Source organism: Physeter macrocephalus, chromosome 6, assembly GCF_002837175.3.
Source record: "Physeter macrocephalus isolate SW-GA chromosome 6, ASM283717v5, whole genome shotgun sequence".
NCBI lineage: Eukaryota > Metazoa > Chordata > Mammalia > Artiodactyla > Physeteridae > Physeter > Physeter macrocephalus.
The window spans coordinates 72,449,566-72,469,984 of record NC_041219.1 but is presented as its reverse complement, the minus strand read 5'-3'; the positions used below and the strand labels follow the sequence as shown (position 1 = coordinate 72,469,984).

Sequence of the window (20,419 nt, the reverse complement as noted above, 5' to 3'; positions counted from 1 at the left end):
ACAAGCTGACAAAAATAAAAATATGAAACCTATTGTTGAGTGAGTGGTGATGGAATGGGTACACCCTTAATGCCATATGGAAAAGTAATACCATGACCGTCATGTGCGCCCCAAACCAAGTTTTCCCTGTCTTAACATTCTGCCACATTTGCTTTAGATCCTTTTTTCTTTTTCAAGATATAAAACTTAATACAGTTAAAGGCCTTCATGTTCTCTGTAATCTTATTCTCTTCCCTCCCCAAAATGTTTAAAAATCTCTATATATTTTGTTTATATTTTGACATTAATAGTAATTAAAATTTTTAATATTATATAAAACTTGCTTGAATACATTTATTAAAATACTCTTAATGTATAATTTTAAAATTTACAGCTTCATTGTTTTAATATAATTTATAATATCTTAAACTTGTGTTTATTTTTACAGTGTCTGCATATATTTACATTGAATGGGTTTATTCATTTCTTTAACAGACAGTACTGATTACCTGCTGTGTTTAAGACTGACACACAGGGTGCATAGTGGTGAGCAAAACAGATGTGAGCCCTACCATCATGGAGTTTAAAGCCAAGTAGGGGGTATAGACTTGAACAATTACACATAAATACATAGTTACAAATTATAATAGGATCACCAGCTGCTATGTGGAGAATAGACTGTAGGAGTAACAACAACTGCTAGGAAGCAGTTGCAGGAGATTGTGTGAGACAGTCACATTGGACTAGGGTGATGGTCGTGAGTGCTTGGATTTGGAGTATGTTTTGAAAATAGATAAACGGCATAAGATTGTGGGTATTAAACGCCTGTGTAATTTTTTTTTTTATGGTATGATGATTTAGGATGCCATGTTAAGTATATCTCCATTTTAGCTGTCGTTTTAAAAAAATAAACCATATTTTCTTAGCATCTCTTACCAGAAGTGGCATTACTGTGTCAAAGGCTATGAACATTGGTATGGCTCTTGATAAGTACTGTACTTGCTTTCCAAAAGGATTGTACCTGTTACTGTATCACCAGAAATGCTTGACTTCTGTGTTTAACTTTTGCCAGCATACTATATTTCATTTAGAAAAGTTTATTTTTCTCTTTTTTTTTTCCTACTACTTCAGTAAATTAAAAAAATAGTACTTTAGTTGGGAGTAAGGGGAAATCTATGGAATAACTTTCCTTCATTTAATATTTTATTATGTTGAGTTAGTTTTTAAGTGGCTTTCTTTTATCCTAGTTTCCAAAGGATGTTAGTAACCTATGTATCTGATCTAAAAGTTTATTCTGTTTGAAAGGCTGGAAAAATACTAATTAAAAATGTGAAGTCTTGATTCTTTTCTTGCTCTGTCTTTAACTAGTTTCATTGTGGAATTTATGTGGTTTTAAACTGGTCAGGCTTTGATAACCTGTACTTTCTCAATGATGATTTTTTGTTTTAAATATAAAAGGAATAATACGTGTTGAGAGTACTTTAGATTTGTGGTAAGGTATTTTATTAGCTTAGAGCAGGGGTTGGCAAAATATAAAGGGTCAATTGGGTCTTTGTCACATAATCTTTGTTTTTTTTTTTTGTTTGTTTGTTTTTAAACAACCATTTAAAAACTGTTCTTGGCTCATAGACCATACAAAAACCAGGTGGGCAGGATTTGGCCTGTGGGCCACAGTTTGCTGTACCCTTATTTAGGCTCTCATGTTGGGAAAGATTATACATTGATGCATACATTTTTTTCTACTTCCATATACTTTTTTTCTTCTGGCTAAACAAAATCTTGTCGCGCTTGCTGTCTGCTTTGTCTTAAAACGTGTCATTTCTTTTCAAATCAGATCTCGCCATTTAACACTTTTGTTCTTAAGTTTTTACCAAGTTGCACTGCCTTTTTATATAGCTCAGCGACTAATTATGCTTCTGAGGATGACTGTAGTTAAAATTAACTTGGGGGCTTCCCTGCGTGGCGCAATGGTTAAGAATCTGCCTGCCAATGCAGGGGACACGGGTTCGAGCCCTGGTCCGGAAGATCCCACTTGCCATGGAGCAACTAAGCCCGTGCACACAACTACTGAGCCTGCGCTCTAGAGCCCGCGAGCCACAGCTACTGAAGCCCGCGTGCCTAGAGCCCGTGCTCCACAACAAGAGAAGCCACCGCAATGAGAAGCGCGCGCACCGCAACGAAGAGCAGCCCCTGCTCACCGTAACTAGAGAAAGTCTGTGCGCAGCAACGGAGACCCAGTACAGCCAAAAATAAATAAATAAGTAAATTTATTTTTTTTAAAAAAAGAAATATAAATAAATAAGTAAATAAATAAATAAATAAAAATAAACTTGGGAAATACTGAATTTTTAACCTAAACCTGTTATTTGTAATCAGCAGATTCTTCCTCATTGTTTATAGGAAGGTTGTAGATGACTTTTTTTCAATAACAGAATGTGACTCGGAATTTTGCTTTCAATATCTTTGGGGTTTAGAAGGGAAAAGATAATAGGAATGAATAGGGACTGCTTTCCCAGTTTCTTAGTCCCTTTGATGGAGTGTTCATCATGGGAACATGCTATGAAATGCATGCGGAAACTACTAATATTTCACATTATATACTTTTGAAACACGGAGTGTTTGAAAATTTTGTAAATGGGAGTTCACTGAGGTATACATCTTAGAGGCGATACCTGTGGGCACATGTGCGTAATCCTCCAGCCACACCTTAGGTATAGATTTGTGTGGCTACAGAAGCTATAGTCTTTAATTTCATTGTTGATAGAAAATTTTAAAGATTAAAGAAACCATTAACCATAAGGTTAACTTCAGCTAGTACTGGTAAGTGAAGAATGCGAGGTGACAGCAGTAGGTGAGGAAAAGTCTTTGGTCTGTTTCACATGTGCCGTAGCCACACCTGGGTAATGAATGGATAGACTCCAAGAAACTGTACTTTGCTCTCAATCCCTGCTCTTTCATTCTACTCCAAAAACAATGGTTTTCAATTTATAATATACAGGAATTCTTTCAAGGATCAATAGTTAATTAAAGGAACAGGCTAAAATAAAATGTCAACCACATGTTCAAATCTTTAGTCAAGAGCTTCTTGTTTAGAAAATTAAATATCCTTTTTTTTCTGACTGTTGAGATAATTGGTTTTTATTATAGAAAATTTGGAAAATACAGTTTTAAACGATAAGCGCGAGATCATTCCAATATGGTAATCTTTCACACTTTTTAAAATTAAAAGGCAAAGAAAGAAATACATTTAAAGTAATATCTTACCACAAAAAAAGGTAAGCAAGAGATCAATTATTTCTTAGATTAATTATCTCCATCAGAGACATACCCTTTGTTAACATATGTACAGATACATTTATACAGATGTGTAGAGATATTTTATTGGGATCATGCTACATGTGTATCTTTGTATTCTCCTTATGCTGTGAACAGTTTTCAAACACTTTACCAAAAACATGATTTTCAGTGACCACTTTTTTAATGATAGATTGGTCTGTGAAGTAATTCATGAACTAAGGGTGGAACAATAAGAAACAGTGTCCTTGGGCTTATAATTTATACCCATTATTAGCCCTACCTCTGACTCCATGACTTCACCTTGCACCAGCCCTTTTCCTTATTTTTTGAAGCCTATTTTGGCAGACAGTGTGTGAAATCTTTTAGGCGTGAGTATTAATCAAAAGTCAGAGGAAAATCAGATTTTCATTTCAAGATTCAGTTATGTCACCTACCTTCTTTCCTTTATACCATCTTGGAGTTGCATGGTCTCTTAAGATATCCATCTCTTTCTCTCTCCTTCAACCACTCCCTCTCTTTTTACTAGAGGTCTCACAGAATTTGCAGACAGAACAATCATTCTCTTTAGCATTATCATAGTATCTGTCTGGCTGTTAAATATTGTTCCCAGGACTGCAGAAATGGATTAAATAAGGGCATTAAAATTCTCAGTATTGACCATTCTCTTATGTATTCCTCTGACTATAAATAAAATAGATGCATGACACTTATTTGTAAGTTGCTTGATTTTTCTTGCCACCTAAATCATCCAGAATAATAAGAGTTGGTAGAGCTATCCCATTTTGTAAAAATTATTTTCCTTTACAGAGAATTTGGGTCTCTTTGTTATTAATCTATGCACTTGCATTGTTGAATCTCTGTGTAATACCTTTTTTAAAAAAAACCTTTTTTTAAACTGTGGTAAGATACACATAAAATTTATCATTGCCATTTTTAAGTGTACAGTTTAGTGGCATTAAGTAAATTCACAATATTGGACAACCATTAGCTCTGTCTGTTTCCAGAACTTTTTCATCATCCCAAACTGAAACTCTGTGTCCATTAAACAACAATTCTCCACTCCCCTCTCCTCAGCCCCAGGTAACCGCTATTTTATTTTTTGTCTCGGTGACTTTACCTATTCTAGGTATCTCGGTATAAGTGGAGTCACAGAATGTTTGTCTTGTTGTGTCAGACTTATTTCACTTAGCATAATGTTTTCAAGGTTCATCCATGTTGTGGACTGTATCACAATTTCATTCCTTTTTATGGCTGAACAATATTCTACTGCGTGTGTGCGTGCCCCCACACCCCATTTTGTTTATCCATTCATCTATTTAATGAACACTTGGGTTGCTTCTACATTTTAGCTGTTATAAATAATGCTTCTATGACCATTGGCATACAAGTGTCTGAGTTTCTGCTTTCAGTTCTTTTGTTTATATACCTAGGAATGGAATTGCTGGATCCAGTTTCCTCTGCACCCTCACTGGCACTTGTTATTTTTAAAAAAAATAGTCACCCTAATGGGTGTGAAGTGGTAGCTCATTGTGGTTTTGATTTGCAATTCCTGAATGATGTTGAGCATCTTTTTATGTGCTTATTGGCCATTTGTGTATTTTCTTTGGAGACCTGTCTATTCACGTACTTTGCCCAATTTTGAATTGGGTTTTTTTTTGTTCTTAAGTTGTGTCTCACACCTTTTTAGAAGTAAAAGGTGCACCATAATAACCCAGACTGTGTTTCTCCCTTCTCAGGATTCCTACAGAAAACAAGTAGTAATTGATGGAGAAACCTGTCTCTTGGATATTCTCGACACAGCAGGTCAAGAGGAGTACAGTGCAATGAGGGACCAGTACATGAGGACTGGGGAGGGCTTTCTTTGTGTATTTGCCATAAATAATACTAAATCATTTGAAGATATTCACCATTATAGGTGGGTTTAAGTTGAATAAAATAAGTTGACATTGAGGAGTAATTGTATCTTCCATTTATTGAGTCTTTGCTAACTGCCATGCACAAATTAATTTAAATTTTAAAATAATTTTTGTGAGGTAGGTTAATATCCCTGATTTACAAGTGAAATTCTTAAGGGTTAGAGCAGTTGAGCAACTTGTTCCAGATCACCTAGTAGTAGTGCTAGAATTGAAAGGTAGGCCTGTTTGAGAAACAAGGCTTTAAGCTAGATCCATCATAAAAATGAAAACCATGAACAAAAATGTGAAAAGGTAATTGAGATGGCGCCACTCAAATAGGCTTAAAAATAAATCTGTATAGTGTAGAATTTCTTGGAATCAGATAAATGTTGGAAAGGAAAAGAAAAAACACAACTCTGAAGTTAAAAGATTGAAGTATTAGAGCAATATAGTTTTTAAAGAATCTCGACAAATTTGCATAAAAGCGACTACTTTTTAAAAAATGTTCATATAGGGGCTTCCCTGGTGGCGCAGTGGTTGCGCGTCCGCCTGCCGATGCAGGGGAACCGGGTTCGCGCCCCGGTCCGGGAGGATCCCACATGCCGCGGAGCGGCTGGGCCCGTGAGCCATGGCCGCTGGGCCTGCGCGTCCAGAGCCTGTGCTCCGCAAAAAAAAAAAAAAAAAAAAAAAAAAAAATGTTCATATAGAAATCAAAATCTTTCCACTTGGTGCTCTCTTTTTTAAGAATGAAGGTAAAGCATTATGTTAATATTGTAATTCATATTTTTATAAAAACATTTTATATGTGTACATTTAACAATGTATGGTAGTATATGTTTCTAAGATGATAATTTTTAAAATTAGGCATTGCACTTTTTTGGCCTAGAATTTTTCAATATTTCTGTTTTATTGTGACCTACCTGCATATGAACCTACTAGATTGTAGTTTTACTATATTCCTAGGTATTTGATCTTTTAAGAGACATAGAAGTTCCCTGTTTAGGATAGAGAAAAATACCTAGGAGGAGGAGAAAGGAAAATTTGGTGTGATGGGAACTAGGAATTACATTAAAAGTCTTTTAACCATATTTTATGAGACAAAGTTATGAATAGTTTTTGAAAGATTTTTGTTACTCATTCCTCTGATGTAACTTTTTTTTTCCTCCCCAGAGAACAAATAAAAAGAGTTAAAGACTCTGAAGATGTACCTATGGTTCTAGTAGGAAATAAATGTGATTTGCCTTCTAGAACAGTAGACACAAAACAGGCTCAGGACTTAGCAAGAAGTTATGGAATTCCTTTTATTGAAACATCTGCAAAGACAAGACAGGTAAGTAAAATTGTAATAAATACAAATCTGTTCTCTCAAACTATATCAAGTGATTTTAATCATTAATCACTATTGACTAATACATATTCTAATAATGTCATTTTGGGAGCAGGAGGGCATGAATATTAATAAATGTACATACCTGATAGCATAACTTTTATATCAGTTGATGTAATTTATCAATTTTCTTCCATTATAGTAAAATAGGAAATATAACAGTATTTACTTGGTAAATGTTCTCTTAAGGATATGAGAGGGCAGCACTTCTTATTTCAGTGTCCATGGTATTATCTTTGGCCTTGGCTTTTTTCTACGTTGAACAGTTCAGCACATGTTATAGTCAGGATTCGAGAAATGTGGGAATTTTTTTTTTTTACTGTTTTATTTATAAAGTCAAAGAACAGGGAAACAAATTTTGAGTTTCCTATTTTAGAAGTGCTTTTAAGAGTATTATGTCATATGTTTCTAGATTAAATTTTGTTGTATTTGAAGAATTTTATTACTTAGGTAGAATTTTTTTTAAAAGGATATATTTTTCAGGAAAGCTTTTATTAAAGCAAGAGAATATTTAGAAAGTAAATAGAAATTCTCAGTTATTCATTTACTGTGTTCTGAGAAAAAAATAACACCAGATTGATCCTGAATTTTGTTTCAGAAACTATCTTTATTTTAAAAGTAACTTTTTCTCTAGGTAAAATAAAATAATTGATATTATTTAGCCTTATTTGTATGAAATAAGAGTTTAACATATAGAAGAAATGAATTCCTAGAAAGGAAAATATAAGGTTATGATGGAATATTAATATGTTCCATACAAGATGAATATTTGTTTGGGGCCTTGTCTGGTTATTTGTACCTATGAGCCCAGAAAACCAGTTTCATGGAATTTAACTTTATAATGCTAGAAGTTAACAAGAGTGATGAACAACTTATTACATGGTTAAACTTATAAAAACACCTTCTAGACCTTTCACTGAATTTTGTAAAGGGGTAAAAATTTAAAAGTGAACCATCATTCAGCTAGTATATATGTCTGTTTCCCTAGTGGAAGATCATACATACCACTTTCTAGTTGTACAAATTTGGTACACAGTGAAAAAAAACAGTGAATTCTATTTTAAGTCTTCATTTTGGGATTAAAAGCTGAATTAGAATAGTTTTTGACCATAATACAGATTATCTCATTCTAAAACCTGATTTATAAGTTAAAGAAATACTTGGTGTATACATTACTTCACTTTACTTTGGAGGAATTAAAATTTCATTCATATCATTCCCAGGTCCCAAAGACTGGGAAGAGGTTTGGTTTTTGTCTTCTTTGTGTTGGTCTTCTCTGACTGTACTCCTTGATTTCCCTTGGGAGGTACTCAGAAAACATGATTATAATATTATAACTCTTTTCCCATTTTTGTATGAAACATTTTCAGATATAAAATTGAAGGAATTTTATTGAAAACATTTGCAAACCTACTACCTAGATTATACTATTAACAGTTTATTAACTTGTATTAGTTGTAACTTTTAAAGTATACATTTTAGACTAGTGGACACATTAGTTTACACTGTACAAAGAAAAGAAAAACTCTAAGACTTTGCCTGATGTTGTAAAGGGTTGCAAATAAAGCAGTGCTTCTCATACTTTAATATGCACAAGAATCAACTGGACTTCTTACTCAAATCCAGATTCTAATTCTGAATTAGAATTAGGGTCTAGGTTGGAACCTGTGATTCTGCATTTTTAGCAAGTTCTCGGGTGATGCTGACTTTGGTACATGGACCACATTTGGAGTAGAAAGGTAATAAAGGACAGTAAGAGGAAGTCTTGTTATTCCTGCGGTGTTGCCCTCCAACTCTCATTTTGATAAGAGCCTAAAATAATAGCTGTCTTTCCTTGTTGTATGGTTACTATCTCAGAAGTACTGTTGATTCTTAAGTGTTTGACATTAATGCTTTAATATACCACAGCATTCATAACTAATCTAGAAAACTACCTAGTTTCCTTTTAAAATAGATTTTTAGGTTTTATACTGGTTTTGGGGGGGGCGGTTGGGGGGTGTTGGGTAGGGAAGGGGATGTAGTGTGTGTGATACCAAGTGGATTAACCTAAGTTTGCTTTGTAGACGTTTTTATGGATCATCCAGAAAAACTATACAGTGATATAATACAAAGGAATACTTGTACTTTATTTCTTAACCTTCTAGCACTCAGCTTTTCTTATATTTATGTCCCATTTTATTGATATCGTTATGTAATTTATGTTGCTAAACTATAACTTAGATATTTCATTTCCTAGATACTTGATTTCTCTTTATTACATGGACTTGTTGATTTGCCTTTCAAAAGTTTATTCATCTTTCTCTCTTGAAATTAATTTGATATTTGCATGCTTTTAGAAGACTTTAAAGAATTATTCCAAGTAACTGAGAAAATGAAATATGTAAATTTTCATAAATTTTAATTTACCTCCAGTTTTTTGAAAATTTGAAGCCCTGTTTTCTGCAGAGTGTTTTGTTACTCATCTGCTATTATTTATTTATTATTTGAACAAAATGAATATGCATATCCTTGTTGTATTTTATCAGCAGCTACTCGCTTCATGCCCTAAGTTTTGTTCTTGAGCATGAACCTAAAACACAAACAACAAAAATTATATTCAAGTTAGCAGGAACAGGACATTCATTTAGAACTTTCATAGATATAAGTCAGGGGCTGGCAAACTTTTTCTGCAAAGGGCCAGATGATAAATATTTTAGGTTTTGTGGGCCACAGGTGGTATCAGTTGCATTTTTTTTTTCTTACAACCCTTTAAAAATGCAAAAATCACTCAGCTTGTGGGCAGTACAAAAATATAGGCTGTGGCTGCATTGTGTTTGTGGGTTGTAGTGTGCTGACCAAGTTGTAGTGTGCTGACCAAGTTGTAGTGTGCTGACCGTTGATTCTCTGGGGAACTGTATTCTTTGGCTAGACATAAGAAGTTAGGTCAGACTTTCAACTTAAAGTTTACAAGCTAACATTAGGAATTTTAAAGTAAAATTTATGTATTCTGTGAAAGAGAAAGAGGAGTTTTACTCTAGTCTTTTTAAAGGTAAGGGTTGTAGACTATATATTTTACCAACTTAATTACACTTATTTTAAAAAGCCCATTTTATGGCTAGAATACAGTGAATTATATTTTTAACTATCATTTTAGTCCACATCTGAAAGGCCAAAGTAGTTTTTATTTTCTGCAAGTATGGTGTATGTGGTCCCTGTGTTTCTAGTGTATAAAGGCTGCTACCTAGGTCACATCTATCTGGGCAGTTAGTAATTGACATATTTTTCTGACTTCTTTGGGCACTGTATGGCAGTGTTTGCAAAGGCTGTTGAAACCAAAACGTTGATACCGTGGTAATCAGCTGTGCGTTTTCCAGTCTGCTAAAATCAAAAGTGGGGATCATTCAGTAAAGCAGATGACAAAAGCAGAATTCTCTTGAGTATCTGCTACTCCTGATTCAGCTTTTTTGCTTTCTGGAGGTCTCAATTTGAGCATAATGTGAAAATTTGTTTTACGAACTTAAAAATGTTAAGTGATTAATTTTCCGGGTTTTGTTGTAAATTTCTAGATACTTAAATTTAGTTGTTAGAAGACCTCCATTAAAGAAAGTTTATCATCGAATTGTTTTAACAAAGCAAACCAAACAAAAAAACTTTATGTGCCATATTTCTGTTTAATAATGGTTGGGTTTCTGTACATAAGATCAATAATTTGAACTTTGTTTTTTATGAGTTAAAACTAGACAAAACAAGTACTGAGCACCTGCTGTGCACCAATGCATAGTATAGCCTCCCAAGTAGTAGTTATTGCTGCATTTCAGTAGTTCCTGAGGTGGGCTGTTGTTTGGCAAGGTTTCTTTCCAATTCAGTGATGCAAAGTTGCTTTTTAGAATACATCTTGTTCCTCCCATTCCTCTCCCCCAAGAAGGGCTAGTATTCTTGCATCTGCCTATAGTTAGGGTATTTGAGGTGTTATTTATTTCCTTGAAAGAGCTTTTGCACATAATAAACTATTCAACTAGAACAAGTACTTGTTTAAAATTAAATCGCTTAGTGAAAGCATTATAGGCACCGGGATACAGAATGATGCTGTTAACAGTTCTTTCTTCTGTATTGAAGTGCTCTATTTCCATAGTCTCACAGTACATTTTCAGATAATGGCTGAGCTCCTGATTTAAAAAAATTTACAAATGTATCTTTAAAAACTTACTTTAAAATTTACATATATCAACACATGCACTGTTGTTCTTACATGCACTTTTGTTTCAGTTGTTCTTAAAGTTTAATAAGTGACATTTGAAAATGAGTATATGTGGCAACAAGCTGTATGCCCAAGAATAAATCATTGTGTGCCAGTTAAGACCTTAGCAACTAGCCACAGTAGGTATTAAACATCTGTTTCGGCTGTACTTAATCTTTTAAAATTACCTACAAATTTTGGAATATGAAACCAGTGTTCTGTGCCAGTGGTTTAAGGTATATACAAGGATCAATAATGTTCTCTTCATGTCCGTATGATTTTAAAGCATATTATCAAGAAATAAGTAATTAAGTCTGAGAACATATGGTAAATAACTGATTCTTTAAAATCTAATTTAAATTTCCTATTAGTAAAAATGAGAAATGAAAAAAGTCACTCTGGAATAACTATCTTTCAGTGTTGTTAATTATCTTAGCCTCCGAGGTCCTGATACTGAATTCTTGGTGGTGGGTAGTAATCTCTTCTTTTTAATTACTGGCTTCCAATTCTCTCTCTGCATTGCTGGAAACAAAAATCATATATTCTGATATTGGTGATGGGGATGTGCACACTTAAAAAGTAGACACGTTCAAACTAATTTTAGAAATAAGTTACAATCAAAATTTGCTTCCGCTAAATTAGTAGAGGATGAAACCCTGTTTTTTCCTCCATCATAGTATATTTCAGTACTTCTACATTGACCTTATAACTTTTTTTTAAACAGGAATAAGTTTTTATTCTTAAAAAATATGAGCTTTACCTGGTTTGTTTTATTTATATATACATATGTTTTAAATTTCTTGCATTGACTTTCAAATTGAAAGAGAATCATTTGTGAAAATATCTTAAATGCCAGCTCATGCTTTATATTTTACATGCTTTACTAGAGTTATTTTAGTGCCTTAAATTATTTATCTAATAATGAGAATTTCTAATATGTAATTTTTAAGGACTTAGGAGTAGAAACAAACCATCTCCTCTTAAGAATTACTGAAATATAAAAATATTAAAAATTTTATATATGGGTACAAAGTGGCTATCTCATTTTAAGTACCAACATTTTTAATGATTTTTAAAAAAGGTTGGAATTTTTATTTTGTAGTTGGTTTAGCTAGCTAGTCGATTAAATTGATTTCATTAAAAATACAAGATATTCAGATTTTCTTGGGCTATGATGACTTGTATTAGTTGAGTAGAAATACATCACAAGTTGGTATAAGTAACTTGAGACGTACATTTTAATATGTAATCAACTTATTATTTAAATCCCTACTGCTTAACTGAAACTTAATTTTTTATGAATTTTAAATTAAAATTTTACTTTAAAGGTAAATTACTGAGTTCCACTGAAGCAGTTCTTAACATATTCTTGAGATTTATAAAAATTAATATACCCTCAAGAATTGATGTGCCCTTTTTTTTTCTTAACTATTATTAGCAATGGATGTGTACAGGCTAAAATTAAGCCTTAGCTGTTGGTTTACTTAAGTTAATACTTAAATGGCTGATTCTCTGTGCCTGATTGAATTTAAAACTACATATCATACTTTTGATACCTATTAACTTTTTAGGAACTGAGTCCATTTTGTCACATTTGGTTCGTAGAAAGACTGATGTTAACAATCTCAGAGAGTTAAAATATGCCAATTCCCATAGTGACTAATTAATTCATTTTTAAGATTTAAAGAACAGAATAAGCTTAAAATTAAAGGTGCAGTAAAATACACTGCTAACATATTTTTTAAACACATCTTCCTTTTAGAAGAATGGAACACACATACCGTATCTTTTAAGTTAATTTGTACCACATACAGATTAATGTTTATGTGCATTTCTCTTTTAGATGTAAGTTCCTACTTTGGTGGTTATGTTTTTCTGCACAAACAAGCAGTACAGTTATCTAAACTTTTTGTCCTCTTGGCTACTGCCTAATTTCCTAGACTGGAAAAGACATTAAAAACTTCATTGATCTCTATATGGCCATATGATTATGTTTGTTGTCACAGCTTTCTTACCATAGCCTTAAGCAGGAGAAGCCCCCTTTGCCCCTTTAGAGTATGTAAATTAGAGTAGAAGATATGAAGCCAGTATAGTTGGATATTGTTCTAAAAATTATTTTTAAGACAAGTAATAAGGATACAAAATGCATTGCTACTATTTTGTGTTTTTTAAACAATTAAAAATATTTTCATTTTATGGTAAACAGCCCTCATTTAGCATTTTTATTTAAATAGTATAGTTCTCCATTCACAAAAGTCCCAGTCTCAGTTCCAGTTTGGGTCCTAGAAATTGACTGGACAGCTGTAACTGAAGATAGAACCCAAGATTCCAGTCGCTTGACGCAACTATATTTTGAGGTGTTTTGTGTGTGTGTTTAAACGAAGTTTAAATGTCCCTTTTGTACCATTTTTCTCCTCACTCCCCACTCAGAGCTGGGGTACAGAAATCACTTGTTTTCCCTAAGTCGAAGAAATAATTTAAATCTAACTTCAGTTTAGGCTTTGATTAATTCCATGACTAGCAAACTAAAATGACTGCATTATTAATACACAGGTACTAATAATACACGTACTTAGGTTTTCATAATCTCTCCTCCTAATTTAAATTAAAAAAAATTCTAATCCCATTACAAAACAAAACTGACTTCAAAGAACAAACCAGGATTTCGGCCCTTTTTTTTTTTTTTTTTTTTTTTTGCGGTATGCGGGCCTCTCACTGTTGTGGCCTCTCCCGTTGCAGAGCACAGGCTCCAGACGCGCAGGCTCAGCAGCCATGGCTCACGGGCCCAGCCGCTCAGCGGCATGTGGGATCTTCCCGGACCGGGGCACGAACCCGTGTCCCCTGCATCGGCAGGCGGACTCTCAACCACTGCGCCACCAGGGAAGCCCTCAGCCCATATTTTAAAATTGAATCCCCATTTCATTCAAACAATCTGATGTCTGTTTTAAAAAAAAAAATTCTCAAGTAAAGCTCATAATTCCAAATTTCTTGCACATGGCTGTCCCAGTAAATTACTATTACCAATGAAACAGACTTTAAAGAAGTTGTGTTTTACAATGCAGAGAGTGGAGGATGCTTTTTATACATTGGTGAGAGAGATCCGACAATACAGATTGAAAAAAATCAGCAAAGAAGAAAAGACTCCTGGCTGTGTGAAAATTAAAAAATGCATTGTAATGTAATCTGGTAAGTTCAGCATACTAATTTCAGCAGAAAGCAGATGTCTTTCACAGGTAACAAAGTAGCAACCGCTTTAGAACTACCTAGGTGTGGGATTCTAATTTGAAGTATTAAATAATAAGAAACTTGTAGTTTGTTTCCACAATTAATACATTTATTTATATTTCTCATTTTATTTTTTTAATTACATTTATTTTTCATCTAATGGGTATTAATTATAATTGAGATGGTTTTGATGCCTATAGACTACTCTGCATTTGTCATAGAGTCTAGAGAGAAAAAATATGAGGAACTATATAAAGAAGGAGTAAGTTGAATGGCCCAGAAGGTGGGAAAGGGTCACTCTTACAGTGTGTGTTTTCTTTTGGACATTCCACAAGCAAATACTTTTTCTGTCTGTGCTCTCTTAACTTAATGGCATCAACCTCACTTTTTTACCCAGATGAGAAACCTGGAGTGTTGGGATGACTCCTAAATCCCTCTTTTTCACACCCATATGGAGGCAACCACAAATTCCTATTATGGTACATTCTAACTTTTGTCACATCATTAGTTCAGGCCCCTATCATTTCTTGCTGGGACTACTGTAACCTCTTACTTGGTTTACCTGTTGCTGCCTTCATTCACAGCTCAGAGAGAGAGATACTTAAAAGAAATGTCATTTTCTTATCTTTAAATCTAGTTACTGACTTCCTGTTACCTACAGAATAAAATCTCAAGTTTCTTAGCATATATTTGGCTCTTAACACCTTCCTTCCCCTCTAGCCTTTGTCTTTATCTCTTAAAAACTCCTTGTCTGAAATTTTTTTGTCCTTATGTAAATCAACACCATGTTATTTCTTACCTTCCCCTGCGTCTTGGCTGTTGCTCTTGTTTGGAATGCCAGTGTTCTTATCCCCTAGTCTTACTAGTTAACACACTTTCATGACATCTCATCTCTTGTTCTCTAAGAATCTTTCTTTAAAAACCATTAGACCGGGCATAATGCACTTCCTGTGTATTCCCAGTTTACTGCTCTTAACTGTTACACACTTAATTAACCATGTTAAATTGAAATAACCGCTTCTGTGTTTGTCCTGTATGGTGAGAATCTTAGAGAGCCAGAATCATATTTTTAATCTTTGCATGTCCATGACCTAACGAGGTTCCTGGCACACAGGAGCTGCCCAGTTGGATTGACTGAGTGGAATTTCTCAACTTCCTTTCTAAACCAACCAATATTACATTTGGTCTTGTTTAGAAAATATTTCACTCAATAGGTGCCGGAAAAGTTCATGCCAGAGCTTAAGATTTTGATGCATATTATTTGTAACATATAATGTTCTGTGAGAACATGAAATAAAATTGTAGGATATCATTTATTGTGCTGATTAAACTAAAGGGTTGGTATTCTTTATGAGTTGAAGGTATGTATCTCCCCAAAATATAAAATATACTTCTGAATAGTAGACTAAGTTCCAAAAGATATTATGTGGTATACTAATGAACTAAACAGAAGAAACAAAGCAAAATTAATGATTGGCATTAATTTTTATTGAGATTTATAAACTCTTAATATTTTTTGAGTATCATTGTATAAAGCAGTATTTAATTTAGAAGTTGTGATAAAACTTAACATTGCAATGCAATTTGAAAAGTAAAATTTCTAAAATAACAGTAGCCATGACCAGAGTTAAGTGATAGTTTTCTTTTCTTTTCTCCCATTGTCTTACTATTAGATTATTTTTACAGTAGAACTATTTAGAATAAAATAAGTTTTATGCTTTAATTTTTATTTAAAACAAAGGTGAAAGCATATACTTTTTAAAATTTCATATGGTGCAAACTATATTTCAGTGGCTGTGTAGTCTGAATGTGAAATTGTTGGGCATGATGAATTAAATCCTTATTTTTTCAGTGATCATGAATAGCATTTCTATAAGAAAAAAGTGTACTTGGTAATAATTAAAATTTTAAATATTTTTACAAAATTAATTTGACAATGATAAATATATGCAAATTAGTTTTTCTTAGTCCTAAAATGATGGGTTTAAACAAAATAATTACTAGTACCGTATTTTGTCTTTTAAATGTGTATATAAGAATGTAAAAAGGGTATTCACTGCCCTGTTTTGATCAATTTTAACATTTTACTAATCATTGAAATTATTCATAAGATTATATAGAAAGGAGAGTTCAGTGCAGTATGAACTAAAGTATCTGTCAGAATCTTAGAAGAAGGTAATGTTATCAAATTCTGCCTTCATTGTCTCCTAAATACTTACATATTGTTTTCACCTTAGGATGTGTCTTCTCTATATCCATCTCATGGTTTTTCATTTTATCTGCTTCAGCATTTTTGTATCATTGACGTTTTTCTTCATTATAAAAACAGTGGAAATGGAGTAGACTACATAAGGATGTGTGATCAAAGGGAATTTGTGAAGGGTAGGGGAGTTGGAGTAGATCCTCTTAAGATTCCATCCCATTCTAAGAGTTTATGGTTAGAAGTTAGTCAAGGTTGGTATTATTTATAATAATAAAATAATTATTCTTTATTATATCATTGGAAGTTTTTTGCTCTTTATGTGTTTAGAAGGTTAGCATGAAGGTTTATATATATATATATATATTAAGCCTTGACTGTATTGCTGATAAACTGTCATCACTTTTTCTCTCTCCTTTGCGTGAAACAGAAGCGTATGTTACATCAGTAATGATATCAGAAAGTGGGGAACATCAGTGAGTGCAGTTTGGGGGCTTTACTGGGGACTTTATTCACTAGTATTCAAATCAGTAATGCTGGTTTTTATCCCACTACTGTTGTTTAAATGTGAGCAAGCCTCTCATTCCCACTCTGTGTTTAATTCTTTAAAAATAATGGTAATACTTTTCTAAACTTTAGATCTGTTGTGAAAATTAGTTAAATGTAACTTGAATGAAAATGCCCGAATTAATTTAGTTATTATTTTGAAATAGTAATTGTAGAAGATCTTAGTAATGCATAAAGGAGAAATCTTATCGCTGTTAAATTTTCAAGATAATATAACTTAATGTGTTAATATTCAGCAGAGGTGGTTAACTTAAAATGCGTAAAAAGCCAGTTTTCATTGTTCTTAAAGTGGCTTGATTTATACTTTATTTGTTGTGTATTTGTTCCTAAGACTCCCTCTAGTGTCTAGGTTTGAAAACATCATTAGGTTAACAGGCTTTTGTTGACAGTTACTAATCAGTTAAACAGATATTAAAATACATAGAGGATCATATTTTTTCTTTAATTCTTTATTTTGCTTTTTAATTTGCTTTTTAATAGGGGTAGGACAAGAATTGACTTATGTATAGATCTTGTATAATTCAAGATTGCAGGGTTAAAATCTACTGTCCTGCTACCAGTTTCAAAGTGCCATTTTTCACGTTCTGTATGAATGATGAGGTTGAAAATATTCTGACTTGAAATCACTTTCAACCATTACTGATTTGGATACCTTGCTTTTGATCACAGCTAGATGTAGGCCAAAATGATCAAATGGAAATTTCTCTGAAGATACACAGCATTTGACTTTATATGTCAAATATTAATATATGACTTTATATTATTTTGAATACTTAATATACTAATATATGACTTTATATTATTTTGAATACTTAATATACTAACAGAAACTAAAAAAATAATGCATTAAAAAAAAATCTCCAAATCAGCAGACTCTACCACCATTTAAATGATTTAGCTCATTTCTCCACAAATAGAGGCATTACATTTTTCAAAGTATTGTGTCTTGTGTTGTGGTCACTTTCTTTACTTGTTTTTAAATTTTTTTTTTTTGACCGCGCCGCGCAGCATGTGGGGTCTTAGGGACCAGGGATTGAACCCGTGTCCCCTGCAGTGGAAGCGCAGTCTTAACCACTGGACCGCCAGGGAAGTCCCCTGTTGTGGTCACTTTAAATTTCCTTCTCATATCATAAGTATATGAACTGAAACTAATGCCCTTAGAAAACTGAAAGTATAGTCTAATACTGTATACTTCCTGGTAGTTCTTTAAATCCAATGGATTTAAATAAGTATTGAACCAGAGGTCAAATGCAGTGAATATTTATGAAATTAGTATATACTTGCATGGCTTATATCAAATATCTAGAAACTCAGGGATAATTAAGTATAAATACTTATCCACACATACACAAATACGTTTGGATTTTGGTGACTGAGGTGTGCCAATATGGAAAAGTTAGTGGCAAATTAAGTTCTGGGGGAAAGTCATGTGTTAACTAAGCATACGTAAGATTCTGTGCCATTGATTTTCATTGCCTTTTGTGAAAATCAATGTTCCTATAATGTTAACAAAATATCCTTGAAGACATTTAAGAATCCTAAAAGTCTGATATATATTCAGTTGTCTAAAGAGAAATGTTACGTATACTTATTCCTTCTCAATATTAATGTTTCCATTAGTAATGATATATCTTTTCTGTTATCTTTATACCTCAAACCATCATATATATTCACGTTTTAATACTTATGTGTTTCAGGGTGTTGACGATGCCTTCTATACATTAGTTCGAGAAATTCGAAAACATAAAGAAAAGATGAGCAAAGAAGGTAAAAAGAAGAAAAAGAAGTCAAAGACAAAGTGTATAATTATGTAAATACAATTTGTACTTTTTTCTTAAGGCGTACTTAAGTAAAAGTGGTAATTTTTGTACATTACACTAAATTATTAGCATTTGTTTTAGCATTACCTAATTGTCTTTCTGCTCCATCCATACTGTTAGCTTTTATCTTGAATGCTTATTTTAAAATGACAGTGGAAACTTTTTTCCTCTAAGTGCCAGTATTCCCTGAGTTTTGGTTTTTGAACTAGCAATGCCTGTGAAAAAGAAACTGAACACCTGAGATTTCTGTCCTGGGGTTTTTGGTGCATGCAGTTGATTACTTCCTATTTTTCTTACCAATTGTGAACTTTAGTGTGAAACAAATTAATGAGCCTTTCAAATCATCCCTATTCTGTGTTTTATCAATCACATACATGGATTAATTACTAATTATAACTTCAGCTGAGATTTCACGATTGGTTTTACTGAAGCATTGAGGGAACACAAATTTATGAGCTTCCTGTCGATTCATCTTGTAGGTTTCATGTCCTGTAGTTTCAGTTACCCTTAATGAATGTAAAGTTACACTGTTCACAAAGGTTTTCTCCTTCTTTCCACTGCTATTTGTCAACGGACACGTTCCCCCAAATATTATATTTTTTCTATAAAAAGGGAAAAAATGGAAAAAAATACAAGGCAATGGAAGATAGTAAAAGGCCATTTACTTTCCACATTAGATGAATTCCTATAATACTCTGAATAGCTCTTCCTGTTAAGGCAAACCCAGTATGTAATGAGGATTATAACCACCATTTGGGGGCTATATTTACAGGCTACTAAATTATTGTAATAATTGAAAAAAATTTAACATGTATTGAATATACAAAAATTCTCATAGGAATTAAATATAGTCTCCCTGTGTCAGATTGCTCTTTCTTAGCATAAATCTTTTCTTGAGCTTCAGTCTTTGAAAGTAGTTTTAATTCTACTGGTAATGATGTTAAAAATTATTTGGGCCAGTTAGCTTAGTAGGTGTTACAGAGACAAAGGTGGCAAGGCCAGGCCTTGTGTGAGCTTTGAGCTTCCCTGAGAGTTTCACAGTATGGACTGCATCCCTATGGTCTTCCAATGTTGTCATGCCTTGGTTGGTCAAAAATGGGGACTAGGAGAGAGTTTGGATAGCTCAGCAGGGTACATTCTCACTATGTGGTAGTCCTACTCAGGAACGTCACTATCGTTAAAACGAAACGAAACTTAAAAAAAACATTATTTTAAAATGAGGTTTTAGGGTGGGGTGGCAAGATTTTAATTTTTTTTAAACAACAAAATGAAAAAGTTTCAAAATCTTGAGTATTGGCTGGTTCTCTTAACACTGGCTAAAGTAACACTTTACAAGTCTGGTCCATAATTAAGAATATCTAATGCTTATAAAATAGATAAATTAATGTTAACAAAATGATTCTTTCAATGCATTTAAAATGTTAACTTATTTTAAAATATTTGAACTGAGATGGTGTGTTGAGGTGAAAATATCACTGGACAAGGAGGAAGGTGACTTAGATTCTAGTTATGTGTCTTTCATAACTCCAATTTTAGGCAAATCACTTACTATCCATTTCTTCATGTTAAAAGAAGTCATCTCAAAGGCTGTATCTAGCATTATAACTATGTGATTTACATTCAGTTTACATAAGGATATACCTATTTGTCAGTCTCAGCACAATCCGTAACTTTTTACCTGTGTTATCATCTTCAGTGCCAGTCTTAGGCAAAATTGTGCAAGAGGTGAAGTTTATTTCTGAATATCCATTCTCCGCTTTCAGGACTTCTCCCATATTAGTGTCATCTTGCCTGCCTACCCTTCTTCATGCCCCATGACTTGATGTTTTTTCT

The 20,419-nt window shown here is 33.1% G+C and overlaps 1 protein-coding gene across 3 annotated transcripts in view; it reads left to right on the top strand.

Moving 5' to 3' along the window:
• Positions 1–19,226, top strand: part of KRAS (KRAS proto-oncogene, GTPase) — a 35,603-nt gene extending 16,377 nt beyond the window's left edge. For 2 of the 3 annotated variants that reach the window (XM_024129092.2, XM_055085512.1), the window contains exons 3-5: positions 5,013–5,191; positions 6,342–6,501; positions 18,464–19,226. In XM_024129092.2, the coding sequence (XP_023984860.1) occupies positions 5,013–5,191; positions 6,342–6,501; positions 18,464–18,580 (456 nt within the window). In that variant the 3' untranslated portion in view covers positions 18,581–19,226. Of the gene's footprint in view, positions 1–5,012; positions 5,192–6,341; positions 6,502–13,836; positions 15,229–18,463 lie in introns of those variants that run through there. The other variant, XM_055085513.1, reaches the window with a different exon arrangement.
• The last annotated feature ends 1,193 nt before the right edge of the window (positions 19,227–20,419 follow it).